The sequence below is a fragment of the Chrysoperla carnea genome, chromosome 3 (genome assembly GCF_905475395.1).
Source record: "Chrysoperla carnea chromosome 3, inChrCarn1.1, whole genome shotgun sequence".
In the NCBI taxonomy this organism is placed as follows: domain Eukaryota; kingdom Metazoa; phylum Arthropoda; class Insecta; order Neuroptera; family Chrysopidae; genus Chrysoperla; species Chrysoperla carnea.
Window position 1 is genome coordinate 25,449,642 of NC_058339.1, and position 14,464 is coordinate 25,464,105.

Sequence of the window (14,464 nt, forward strand, 5' to 3'; positions counted from 1 at the left end):
TTATTTTTTGCAATAAAGTTAGACTGTAATTATCTAGCTACAATGAATTATCTTATTCATATATTTTAATCGTGTCTATGGCCGCGCTAATGCTTTTATAGCATATATAGCCTAGAAAATCATAAACTGTAAACTTTATCGCCATAATAAAAATAAAAATTTACAATCCTCTTTTATTAGACAACAATTAATATATTTTTATCGCAGACAACGTCACATGCAGCTTTTTATTTTACCCATTTTATTAACGTATTATTCTTTTACAAGGCTAAAGCTTTAGTTTACGAAAATTTTTGAAATTGAATATATATATTTTTTGAAGTCAATTTCAAAATATCTGGAAAATTTGCCTATGTTATCAAAAAAATCGAATTTTTTAACTTTATGACGTCATCAGAATCCAAAAATTTTAATTTTGCTCTATCACATCCAAATTTTCTCCAATTTCGATAAACCAAGTATGTAATCCTACTTAAATTGGATCATACTTTTCAAATTTGTGATCAAAATTAACCTGGATCTAATAGGTTATAAGAATGTGGAGTCCTGGTCCCGTAATGAGGCACCTATGCGATAGCTAGCGAAAAACTGACATCACAGCTGAAAAGAATGACCCAAAATTAGTGGATATCAAAATAAATTCCAATAAAATCGGAGCTATCCATGCGTACTTAATTAACATATAAAATAATTGTATCAATTTTTAAAACTCTCGCATTTTACATAATTATAATATTATATCTCTGAATACAATCTTTATATCTATTATCAATGGAATTCTGAAATAAAGTCTTCTTCAATAATAAATGTAGATAATTTTTTATACAAATAACATGTAAGCATAATATGTAGTATTTCACAAGGTTTTTTCTGAACGAGGGTCATCTTACAGATTATTAGAGCATTGTTTTCTTTACAGAATTAATAAATATTATATAAATTGATACAATTTATTTATTTTTATATATTATTATTATATAATTTACAGTGATTTTAACCTTCACATGCAGATCAGGGAAAAAATATACATATAAAACATGGCCTTTCTTAATTGATGTAGTTTTTATGTTTTTACAAGGGAGGTTTACTTTATTATTAGACTAGTATTATACCGTCTAGTTTCGGTGGACAATTTTCCTTTTAAAATTAAAGACCACCGGATTGTTATACCTTCAGATCGGCGGGTCATTGCCGGCATCTTTATAATTTGTAGCCTGTTTTATTCAGATGAAGTATATTATTGTAAGTTTCATTAAAATGCATGCAGTAGTTTTCGAAATTACTGCTATCTTTATAAGTTATAGCCTATGTTTTTCAAAACATCAATTACATGAAGATAGGACCGTGAAAGGGGCATAGTGGTAGATAGATTTATCGCTTCCGTTATCTGTCTATGTTTTATGATGCAACAATTTTTCAAAAGCCTCAAGGAATTTACTTCAATTTAGGAGTTTAATATCTTCGTTTTATTAGGTTACATCTTTGAGCTAAAGGATAGATAAGTCGATTTCTTTGACCGGTATAAAACTTTCGGCGCAACCATCTCGCACTAATTCTCAACTGTTTTTCCCATACAAATCCGAATCAATATTAATATCTAGGTATTCAAAATTAAAAAAAGATAAGACTTTGATTCTAAACAGATTCAATAAGTGTGAGTATTACTGATTAAATGTACGTGCACTATATATTTATCTAAAAACAAGTGAAAACAAACAAATGACTGAGTTAATGGTTAAAATACTATGCATAGACAGTGATTACTCTATCACATTACACATACATACATGTCACTCATACATAACTGATAATCCCATATAATGCATACTATAAAATTTGCATCTAATGTGTGCCCTCGTGAGTAAACAGTGATGTTTACAAAAAAATGTTTCAAACAAAAGTTGTTTATTTATGATATGGAACATTTTTTACATTTAAACTTTTGTTCTATCTCTAACGGTTTACAAAATGGGTTCTACGGACCCAAGACCCAATTGACCAATGTTGCTCATTTACGAACTCGACCTCAATATTTACGTTCTGAGTGCGCTGTAAAAATTTCAGCTTGCTTTCTTTTTTCGTTTTTGAGTTATCGTGTTCACAGACGGACGGACGGAGGGACAACCGAAAATGAGAACTAATTAGATGGTTCTATGAACAACACCTATACCAAAATTTTTTTCGTAGCATCAATATTTTTAAGCTTTACAAACTTGGGACTAAACTTAGTATACCTTGCATATTATATATATGCATGGTATAAATATATGCACTGATACAGTAGGTGTTAAGAATGGCACGTATAAAGATACTGATATAGTTATGTACTCATTGAAGTATGTTGTTCTTGTACAATCAAGTCAAAAGGACCAAATTTCAGATAACAAATATACAGAGGTTTTATTCGCAAGATTGAATAGGTGAGAGATATCCCAAAATAAACTTGTATGATTCATTTTCGATATACTTACCTACAATTTGTTAAAGTTTATCAATTGCGTTTTATTTTTACGGACTTTAGATTTCAAAAATTTGGAAACTAAAATCAGGTCAATGTTGACTTTATATTATATGAATGATTTATTTGATAATTTAGAGTAATCCACTTGAGTTCCAAAAATAGTATACACCAAATAAATAGAAATATTTTATAAAAAAAAAATAAACATAAAACAAACAATAGAAAGTATACCATACGTTTAATTTATATTTTGGCATAGGCATCTCTCACGAGTATGACAGAGTACATCCGTTAAGCGTGTAAGAAAAAGTTCGGCATACAAAGTGGCATACACCAGTGTGTCGATTGATATCGATTATAGGTACTATATTCAAAACACGATCATCAAATTTAAGTATCAGGCATTACCAAAACCAACATAGGAGACTAGCCGAGAACTATTTTCTCTGTTTTATGCATTTACATTCATAAGAGCTTTTTTTTACACATATATGTAAACATAGCAAACGGTATAAATTCCATACTATACAGAATGTTCGATTTACATCTAGGCACAGCAATGTCCCGAGTATGACAGAACACATGCGTTAAGAAATACATCTAACATGTGTTGAACCTTCGATATGCGTTGAGATAGTTGTAAGACGCTTGGAGAGTTTGAGTTTCTTAGTTGAATAGATGAACTACAACAGATAAGGCACGATACAAGTCACTTTTACAATTTCATATAACACCTATAATACCTCTTACTTAGATGCATTGCTTAACGCATGTACTCTGTCATACTCGTGATTTTTATATGTCCAAATGTAAATCGAACATTCTGTATAGTAACATTTTAATGATATCTTAAGTGCACAAAGAACATTAAACTTTTACGTACGCGCGTCGCTTAGTTAGAATGTTTGTTTCCCACATAGTATAATGGTAAACTCTTTTTTGAAACATATTGTGTAATATTTACAATAGTCATTGGAAATTAAAAATCAACTATTTTAATTACCGTAATTAGTTGCAATAGTTTTAAAGTAATTAAAGACTTAAGACCAAACTATTAAGAGATTTAATGAATTAAAATATAATGCGTTGAATTTAAATACCTTTTTAGATCAATGATTGTCATTAAATCAACTATCTGATTGATGTTAAAGTGTTCACTTTTTTAAAAGTATCTTGCTACTACTGCCCAAATATCACTCTTAACTTTTTTGTACGTCATAGTTGTGCACGGCAATTGATGGATTTGTCTGTGAAATTTTCACCGTAAAGGCTCGATGTGGTGAGGAACAATTGTCGTGTAGATCAGAGATGTCGTTAGGATCGATTACCGTGTTGGTCAGACATCACCGAATTACTGTCGCAGATCAATTTTCGACACACCATTGTGATAATACCATAGAGATGTATAGACATAGGAAACACAATAAGTGAATTCTTGACCGCAGTGAGAGAGATAGAAAGAGGCAGAAATTATAGCCAGCCGGTTAGTAATGAGTTATATTAGGCCATAAAACTTTCGGACCCATTATAACAGCTTCTCCATAACCTTGGAATTGCGAAAATAATATGTTATCTAAAAATTGGCACACTCAGTATTTTATTTTTGGTACTTACTTGATATGACTGATAACAATCTAAAAATTTTAGGCAATTAAATTTACTCTTAAAAAAATAAACAAATACAAGATAATAGAGATTATCTATACATTGTAAATAATAGGTTAACTATGTAGAGTGTATATAGGGTGTCCCTTTCTAAAAGGTTCATGTACCAGATATAATAAATGTACCAGATATAATTAAGCTAAAAAATAATAAAAATTGGTTTAGTGACACTGCTTTATTAGAAACTTAAAATCCAAATCCATAAAAATCATCAAAAGTACTAAAATCCCGCAAATTTCTACGCCAATGGAATAAAAAAAATTGTATTTAGATTAGAAGTCAGTTCTTACTATAAAAAAGGTACATTTTATTAGAATTACAGTTACTTTGTTGTAATTTCGGTAATGGGTTGAGTTTAAGAGGGAGCAGGTTATTAGCCTACCTCCTCCGATCATGTTGAAGGGACTACCTTTTGTGGCCTCTGGCTGCAGGTTTTCTGTCTACGTTGCCTCCCGCAGTCTTTAAGATCTCCACCCTTCTCTCTTGTGGTATTATCAGAAGGGTAAAATGTATTATTATAACCTTTACTAACAATTGAAGTAGTGAAAGAACGAATCCGATAATACGTGATTCAAATATCACTGACAATACTACGCACTTTTTACTTTACCCCTTCCCTTTTTGTTTTGCTATTATTGATAGTTATCAAATTTATTCAAAATCTGGAAAGTAACAAAAAGAATTAAATTTCCTACATCATTAAGACGTACAAAACATGTAGTTATAAAATCTCAAAATAAAAAGAACTTATTATTTTGTCAAACCGGCTTTTAAAGGTCAATTTTAGACACACTAATATAATGAAAAAAATCATCTTTTCTTTGGAATAAAAGAATGTTTATTGTTTATTTATGATTATTAGGGAAGATGGTTTTCATTAACATCATCAAATAATCATTGTGTGAACTTGGACTACGGTAATACGGTCTTGAAATTATATTTTTTTATTATGAAATATATCAATTTCCAGGTATGCTATATATCATAAATGTTTGAGTAATATAGTTTCACTATTATCAATTCCTTCTTACTAGAAAAACTTATGTTCTTTAATATTAAGGTAGTCCGGTTGTTGTGGAGTCAATTGTGTAGTCAACTAGGCAATTTGTATGACGTAAATGTAATAAAGTTCAAAAATATCGTAAACTAGACAATTTGTATGACGTAAATGTAATAAAATTACATTTACGAAAATCCATTCGGGTGTTGTTTCTTTTTTGAAAAGTTTTTTAAAACTGTATGTAACTCTCAAATTATTATGTAAAAATAAAAACACTTTTTGAAAACTTAAATACGATTTTTCCATTTTTTTCAACAACTGTTCCGTTTTGTTTGCTATATTAAAATGTTTGCGAGCTATACAATAATACGTTTTTCTCATACTAAACAAAATCCAGGTGCCAACTTGTACAATGATAATTTCTGAAATAAAACACTCAATAGTAAAATAGAATGTTAGTATATAAATCATACCTATCACATGATAATAAATTTACTCTTTTTTAAGGATTAATTGATTATTCAATGGATTAACAATAAAGGATTTTATTATAAGAATTTAAAATTTAATTAATGCAATTAACTAAGTTCAATTCAACAAAAGAGAAGTGTAATATATGTAGTAGTGTATTCATTAAATAATACGTGTGCTTAAACATGGATAATAATGATAGATATAATTCTGATGTAGCAATTTCAACAATTGAATCCGGTAAGTATTCATGTTAAATGTTAAATATAATTCACGTGATATTGAAGTTGTATTGTATTCTTTAAATAAATTTAAAATTTTTATCGTAAGCCCAAGCTTAAAATTATTGTATAACAAATAAAATAAAAAAAAGCACATGATTTTTATTACAATACTTAGGATTTATGATTTTTGTAATTTTAAAATAAAATATGAATTAAACAAAAAATTTTGGACAAATTTTTATGTGTAAACAGAATTAAACTTTCAGATCGCAAGCAACAGAAATATCAATAATAACCATTATTTACTTATGTGGAGCCCAGTTAAGAGTCGCGAGTGAAAATATGCATAACTTCTATGTTTTTCCATTATATTATTAGTTTTCACACAAAGATTGCATTGTTTTGTAATACTATTGCCTATACTTTCAAATAAATAATATTATTATATAAAAAATATAGGCAATATTAATACATTAATAGTGAGATATTTGTGTTCAGTGTCCAGTACAGTTTAAAATAAAAGACTGATTAATATGAATTCAAATTGATTGGCCATTTTTTCAAATAAATAATTTAGTCATTTTCGAACGCTTTGCAATGGTTTATTTTTCAATTTTGAGCGATACCTCCCGAGTTGAACGTTTGAAATAGAATAACATTTAAAAAAATAATATTTATAAATAAAACTGTTATTTGCCTCTTAAATCGGAAATTGATTTTAGCCCCATATACAAATGCAAACAGAAACACATTATCACATTTATTATGAAAAATAAATTATCTTAATATTGAAAATAATTATATTAATTGTTATAATTTTCAGATGTGTCAAAAACGCCGTTAACAAATCGTGAATCAGAAAAATGTTGCACAATGGATACTGTTCGAAAAAGAATTCCCATTCTTCAATGGCTACCAAACTATTCATTAAGTTATTTAGGTCAAGATTTTTTAGCTGGTTTGACAGTAGGCTTAACTGCTATACCACAAGGTATTGCTTATGCCACAGTTGCTGATATACCCGCAGAAGTAGGTATCAATTGCATATCATTTTTAACTTTTTTTTTGTGTGTCTGGAGACTGGACATTTTCCTCCTAATATACGATGATTAAGTTTTTTCAATTGAATCCTATTCATTCCGATTGGTTAATTGGAAATTTCGTTTCATTAATCGGACTTTTTTATTAGGGTTCTGTTGTAATTTACACCTGATATAAATTATTAAAAATGAAGTCCTAAAATTTAATAAATTTTTATAATTTACTTTCAGTATGGCTTATATTCAGGAGTTATGGGATGTTTTGTGTATATGATTTTTGGTACATCAAAAGATATTAATATAGGCCCAACAGCAATTATGTCGTTGATGATTCAAAGTTACACAGGCAAATTTGGACCAGATATTGCAGTTTTATTATGCTTTTTAAGTGGATGTGTTATTTTTCTATTTGGTCTTTTACACTTAGGTAAATAATAATATGATTTAACTTACCCTTTTTTTTGCATTTTACAGCGAAATTATTTCGTTTGTAGGAGAATATGAGTTTATTCATTCCATACAAGAAAGTCGTGGCAAAAAAATCTAATTCGCCGCTCATCCTTGAACTACAAAAATGGTAGTATAAGACAAACCTTTTGTCTATGATTTAAACCTTAACTTCTTATAATAATTGTTCACAACCTAACGTCTTGTGTCAAGAATTGTTTATTATTTAGGTGAAATCAAGATCAAAGCACTTAAAAGCTTCCTCATTTCCCTTTAAAGTGCTTTTTCACTGTTTCATTGTCGAAGAAAGACTTTTGACTATTAGCTTTTTAGCTTTCAAATTTACTAAACAAATCTACTTAAAAAAGAAAAAAAATAGATATTTGAATTGAAAATCTACGAATCTGACCAACTCGAGTTTATTAATTATTCTACAAATCTTTAAATTTTTAGGGTTTCTAGTCCAGTTCATCTCATATCCTGTGACTGCCGGTTTTACTTCAGCTGCAGCAATATCGATTGGATCTACTCAAATAAAAAGTTTATTGGGAATAAAAGGACAAGCAAATCAATTTATAGAATCTTGGGAAACAGTATTCAACAATTTAGATAAAATAAAAACGGCGGATGCAACTTTAGGTGGCTGTAGCATTATAGTTTTATTATTTTTAAGGGTAAGAGTTTTTTAATGAAAAATTGTTTTTGGCCACCATGATTAATATTTTGGCAAACTATATATACTTTTCTACTTTTGATACCAACATTTTTCTTTGTCAAGTATTATGAGAAATATGTACCAAATATTAGAAAAATTCGAGCATTCACCGCACGTAAATGAAACTATTTTTAATAAAAGTGAAAAATCCTTCAAATTATTTTCTAAAATCAATATTTTTACCATAACTGAACAAGACAGTCATTGAAGGATCTGTGTAGCTCTTTTGAGTTTTCAAAAAAAATGATTTAAATAAATTCTTAATTCACAGTTTCTAAGGACATTTGGCCATCGACAAAGTAATCCTTCAAAAACACATTTCCAAAATATTATAGCAAAAGTTTTATGGTTATTAGGTCTAGCTAGTAATGCATTAGTTGTTAGTATTGGAGCATTTATAGCCTGGCAGTTTAGTTTGCATGGCAAAGAGCCTTTTGAATTAACTGGTAAGAATGTATATATTATTATAGTCCTAGCTTCTATGCCAGTAACAAATATAACTATGTAACTATGGACTTCCTAAAAGAACCATTGATAAATCAGTTTTGATAGATCGATATTAGTGATTCAAAAATATATTCCGGCAAAATTATTATAAAAATCATTATCGTAAGAGACTAATTCATAAACAATATAAATTTGGAAGTGGTATTTTTATAGCGATGCGCCAGCTCAATAAGAATTCAACAAAATTCAAGAGTTAATTTTGATAGATATCTGATATTTTTACGATCATTTTCACCTTTTTAACTTTAGGTGTTCTTTGTTATAATAGTTACTGTCATGAAAGTTTGGACCAATCATTTTTTTCATTAACATTATTTATTATTAGATGTTTATAAAAAAATTATTTTGTTACAGCGGAGGTTGAAAAAGGTTTGCCTAGTTTTCATTTACCACCTTTCACTGCACACCATGATAATAACACATATACCTTCACAGAGATGATTGAAGAAGTTGAAATCAGTTTGTTGACAATACCCATCATTGCGATTTTGGAAAGTGTGGCAATCGCGAAAAATTTTGGTAATTATTAAAACGTTACAGAATATTTATTACTAACAATAAATTTTGAAATCATTTAAATTTGTTGGCAAGTTAAAAAATATCATAAAAAAGCGTTTTCTAAGTTAACTTTGTGCTTTAGTTCAGCTAACCTTGATGAATTTTTTTTAGCGATTGGAAGTTTGGATGCAACTCAAGAAATGATTGCATTAGGTTTGAGTAATATATGTGGTTCATTTATCGGTTCAATGCCAACAACAGGATCATTTACGCGGACAGCAGTGAATCATGCATCAGGTGTACAAACAACGTTAGGCGGTATATTTACTGCAATTTTAGTATTACTATCATTAGGATTCTTAACATCCACATTCTCTTTTATACCAAAAGCAACTTTAGCGGCAGTTATTATCACAGCTATGATTTTTATGTTAGAAGCTCATGCTGTGGTTTTGTTATGGAAAACTAAAAGTATGTAAACATCAACTTTTATACTTATTACAGAGTTCATTGTTTAAGTTTGTATTTAAGGTACAGATCTGTATGCACGGGGGCTCAAATCGACCCCCCTGAGAATCATTACTTAAAAATCAACATAATTGCTTTTAAAAGAAAGAAGCACGCGGCGTAAACTGACTACGTGATCTAATTTGAAGCTCGAAGTTAGCGTGAAGCGTCAGCATTATGGGATGTAGAGATAAGGAACACAATCTCTCCATGCAATACATTATAGACAGGAGAAGTAAGGACGGAGTATAAAGTTGTATAATACTCTCTCACTCTCTGATACAATTACACTCCGTCCCTTCTTTTACTTTGTCCATGATATACATATTCTTTGCTACACTAGCGCCATTATAGCCCCTTTATTTAATGCTATTTCGTGGGCACTTTTTGATTCAAACAGCTATATGAGATTGTATTCCTTATCTCTACATTCCATAGTCAGCATGGAAATTCACCTTAAAACTTAACACCAATAGTGGACCAATAAGAATTTTTTTTTTAATTTCTCTTTTTTTTTAGAAATGGATTTGGCTATCTATATTATTACAGTTTTATCATGTCTATTTACTAGTTTAGAAATTGGAATACTTATTGGTATTGGAATAAATACTGTATGGATTTTATACGGAGCTGCTAGACCGAATATATCTATTGAATATGTTATGGTATGTAAAATTAAGAATGGAATATTTTTTGAACCATTTTTGCCTGGATTTAAAGAAAACTAAGTCATAGCTTAATAAATGAGTTTATCAATCACCGTGATTATGTCGTCCATTGAATATGAAATTTGTTTCTTTGTTTTGTTTTTTTCTGATAAAGAATATTGTTTTAAAATTTTGTAAATTTTTCACAGGTGTCGAATAAACGAGTAATGTTGGTAACACCATCTCAAAGTTTACTTTTCCCATCGGCTGAATATTTACGAGAAATTATAGTTGCTGAATTGGATTACATGAAAAATTACAGTTCTATTAGTAATACACAAAATAATGGAGAAAATAATTTAGTTATTGTCCTGGATGGACGGAATGTTCTGTACATAGACACAACAGTGGCAAAGGTTAAATTAAATTTATTGTTAAAATTTTATTTATAGGAACTATACTGCCCCAAGAAAAACAGGCGCACTTAAACAAATTTTAAATTTTCTCGAAATTTCAAACAGGTCTATCTGGGGATAGACAGTCAAACAGGGATATCTAGGCGAAAATTGATTGGGTCTGAATGAAATACGATATTATCCGATAGCTTGAACTTTCCAATTTTTTAATCAATATCTCAAACATTTTTATCATCTCTTAATATTTAATGCGCAGGCTGAAATGCTAAGAAAATTTATTCATTCATTTGATATCAATTTTAAAAGCGTTGACGGGGTGCTTAAGTGTTTATACAAGAAACGGAGCATGTTCAATTAATTGATAGCTTCTTATTTCTCTTTAAAATGTTCTTATATGATTTTTTTTTTTTTTAGAATTTGAAAACATTAGTTGAACATTTAGAAAAGCAAAAACAACGAATAATATTTTGGCGATGGTCTCGTGCAGCTGAAGAAGTATGCCGTGGTTTAGATTTCAAATTAAGTGGATTATTTATTAATGTTGCTACATTAGAATTGGCAATTGGTGATTGGGAGAGTGATTTTGGAAATAATACGAATAATATACCAAATAGTATTTGTAGTATGTGAAAAATTATTTTCTACTTATGTACCTTAAATGAAATTGTGATCATATTGCTTAATAATATTTTTATTCTTTTGTTATTAATTTTTATTAGTTTTTTCCATAAAATATCCCATTTTAAAATTTGTGTTATTTTTTAAGAAACGACGTTTTTATAAATAAATAAGTACGTACCACGATTGTTTTCGTATTTCACTAATTTTTTTCATTTATGATAACTTTGTGAGACTCCAAAATATTGGGCTGATCTCTACTGATTTAAATATGGAATGGAGAGAAGGCTGTAAACATTAGGGGAAAGTGCTATATAATGATCCCTCAGGATAAAATGATCCCTCGTTGTTTTAAGCGAACCATTAAAGTCATCTAGTATATTTATCGATAGATGGCTTCCACGTGATCAAATTAATCGTTCAACAAAGATTTATGGCGATGTAAAAGCTATTTTGTGTTTCCCGGCAAGAATATTAATTTTACTGCTTATGATCTTTGTTAAGACAAATTTGTAGGAAAAAAATTTTTTTTTGTGCTAGTTTTCGCTGGCTTGTTTTTTTACTCTTGATTTCTGTTGACTTTTAATAATATTATAACACGTTTTGATAGGCGTATAATAGATTTTAAGGACCGTCTGGTAAAAAATACAATGGGATCATTTTACCCTCCTATTCTTACGTCAATAAAATGATCTCTTTTGAGAAATATTAGTAAGGAAATATAAGGTAAGTAGGTTGTAATCTATATAGCGACAGTTTTTAGAGGCGTGCAAAATAAGGAGAAAAACAAAATTGTATAATATAAGACGTAAATTTTATTTCATCCTATAAACGTTATTTCAGGCCAGAATAATTTATTTAGAAGATCGAGATGATTTGAAACTTGCAAAATTTTTTATGTGCAAAAAAGTCAGTTGTACAAAAGTCACATTGTAACTTTCTATAGGTCCAATCATTAAATTAAGCTGATTTTTATACTTTTTGGATCAAAATTATCCCATTTACTGAGTTTCATCAAATTCCAAGTCAAAAATTTTTTCCCGATTTTTTCGATTTTTTCAAAGGGTACTTAAAAAAATTGCAAAAAATCGAAAAAATTTTTTTATCTCCAATTTCGATAAAACTCAGTATATAAGGTAATTTTGACCCAAAAAGTACAAAAATCGGGTACATTTGTTGACTGGCCGAATAGTTTTTGAGATACGGGCTAAAATCGATCCAAATATTGCGATATCTCAGAAACTCTGCATCCATACATTAAATTAACCCGATTTTTGTACTTTTTGGATCAAAATTTCCCCATCCACTGAGTTTCATCAAATTCCGAAACAAAAATGTTTTTCCGATTTTCTCGATTTTTTCAAAGGGGTACGTACCCCTTAAAAAAATTGGAAAAAAATCGAAAAATTTTATTCAGTATATAAGGTAATTTTGACCCAAAAAGTACAAAAATCGGATGCATTTGTTGACTGGTCGAAGAGTTTTTGAGATACGGACTAAAATTGATCCAAATATTGCAATATCTCAGAAACTCTGCGCTGTAACTTATTAAAGGTGAAATAATTTTTAAAATAGGTTTAGTAGTTGATTCAAAAATGACAAATTTTTATACAAACTATCATCCCCTTTTCACCACCAAAATTACTACTACTTCATATAGACTTTCATCCCCAATTTGACCCTCTTAAAGAATGAATTTTTATGAAAAAAGTAAAATAAATTTTTGTCTCATGAGTGTTAGAAGTTTGTATGAATGAGTGTTGGAAGTTTGTATGAAAATTTATATGAAACTATATCATTTCTAACTTCAAAAATGACATAGTTTCATTTAAACTTTCACCCCTTTGAAGAATGAATGAATCATGAACACTATGAGAGGAAAGAAAAAATTTATTAAGATATCACCATTCTGGTATTTGCCACTTATCGTATTTGCCAACTTTTCCATATGAGGGATTTGCTATTTTTATTCGTAAAAAAACGCCCTTTATGTTGGTCCCTTTACATATTTTGGATTTTTGATGGGATTATATTCAACACACGCTTTTCTAATTTTTCAAATAATAATAAGTGCTAAATCAAAGAAATAGGTATTAAACTATTAATAATATTGTTTACAAAATATATTCGAAGTTAATAACTTAAATAAATATTTTCTTACAAATTAACACTGGTTTAATGCATAAATAAATAAAAGCATGTGATTTTTTAAAAATATAACGTCAATGTCCAAAGTTCAATTATTTTCATGTGCAGAAAAGAGTATCCCTGCAATTCAAAAACTCTCCTTTCCCTGGTATACTGAGTAGTTTTCAGACATCAGATTCGTTATCAGAGACTTCAAAAACCCGCGTGTACAGATTTTAAATGCATTTCGTGACAAAATGAAAATTTAAGAATAGTACTGGATTTCAGCTATGTACCAAAGGTACTTGGTGTCCCCAGGTACAGTATTTTAGTAATCATATTTATAATCAGCGACTTTCTTTCTTTAAGAATGACCCAAAATTAGTTGGTTTCAAAAATAAATCCAATAAGATCGGATCAAATTTGCATGTGTTAACAAAAAAATAGAATTTTTTAACTTAATGACGTCATCAGAATCCAAAAAATTTATTTTTGCTCTATCAAATTTAAATTTTATCCAATTTTGATAAAACAAGTATGTAATTCTACTAAATATGGGTCATTTTTTTCAAATTTGTTATCAAAATTAACCTACCTTTAATAGGTTTCAAGAATTTGAAGTCCTGGTCTCGGAATTAGGCATATGAGTGATAACTAGCGAAAAACTGACATTGCAGCTGAAAAGAATGACCCAAAATTAGTGGGTTTCAAAAAAAATTCCGATAAGATCGGATCAAATTTGCCTGTCTTATCAAAAAAATCGAATTTTTTAACTTAATGACGTCATCAGAATCCAAAAATTTAATTTTGCTCTATCAAATCCAAATTTGATCCAATTTTGATAAATCAAGTAGGGGAAGGTGGGGTAAGATGGGGACTTTAAGGCATTTTATAAATAAAACCTTCAGTTTTAATTGCACAATGTAGGAACTTTTATTAAGAAAATAATCAGTCTTTCTTTCTTTAATTATAATCAGTTAAAACAAAATATAATAAGTCTTCTCATAGAAATATCAATTTTAACAAAATCACTAAATCTCCGCATCTTGCCCCACCTATATTACTATTTCTTACTATTTTGTCTTTCTTCTAATTCTGCTTTATATGGAGAAGCAGTGATA

The 14,464-nt window shown here is 29.0% G+C and overlaps 1 protein-coding gene across 1 annotated transcript; it reads left to right on the forward strand.

Annotated features, from left to right (window-relative positions):
- The first annotated feature begins 5,649 nt into the window (after positions 1 to 5,649).
- Positions 5,650 to 11,307, forward strand: LOC123294877 (sodium-independent sulfate anion transporter-like). Its single transcript, XM_044876060.1, has 10 exons — positions 5,650 to 5,837; positions 6,645 to 6,850; positions 7,093 to 7,288; positions 7,762 to 7,982; positions 8,295 to 8,469; positions 8,885 to 9,049; positions 9,200 to 9,499; positions 10,055 to 10,200; positions 10,392 to 10,598; positions 11,013 to 11,307. The coding sequence occupies exons 1-10, from the start codon at positions 5,783 to 5,785 to the stop codon at positions 11,226 to 11,228; spliced, it is 1,887 nt and encodes a 628-aa protein (XP_044731995.1). The 5' UTR covers positions 5,650 to 5,782; the 3' UTR covers positions 11,229 to 11,307.
- Positions 11,308 to 14,464: the final 3,157 nt, after the last annotated feature.

Excerpts from the sequence above, each read along its gene's own strand:
- LOC123294877 (XM_044876060.1), top strand. The coding sequence starts at position 5,783 with ATGGATAATAATGATAGATATAATTCTGATGTAGCAATTTCAACAATT. Across the intron at positions 6,851-7,092 it reads TTGCTGATATACCCGCAGAA|TATGGCTTATATTCAGGAGT; the intron begins GTAGGTATCAAT and ends ATTTACTTTCAG. Across the intron at positions 10,201-10,391 it reads TATCTATTGAATATGTTATG|GTGTCGAATAAACGAGTAAT; the intron begins GTATGTAAAATT and ends AATTTTTCACAG.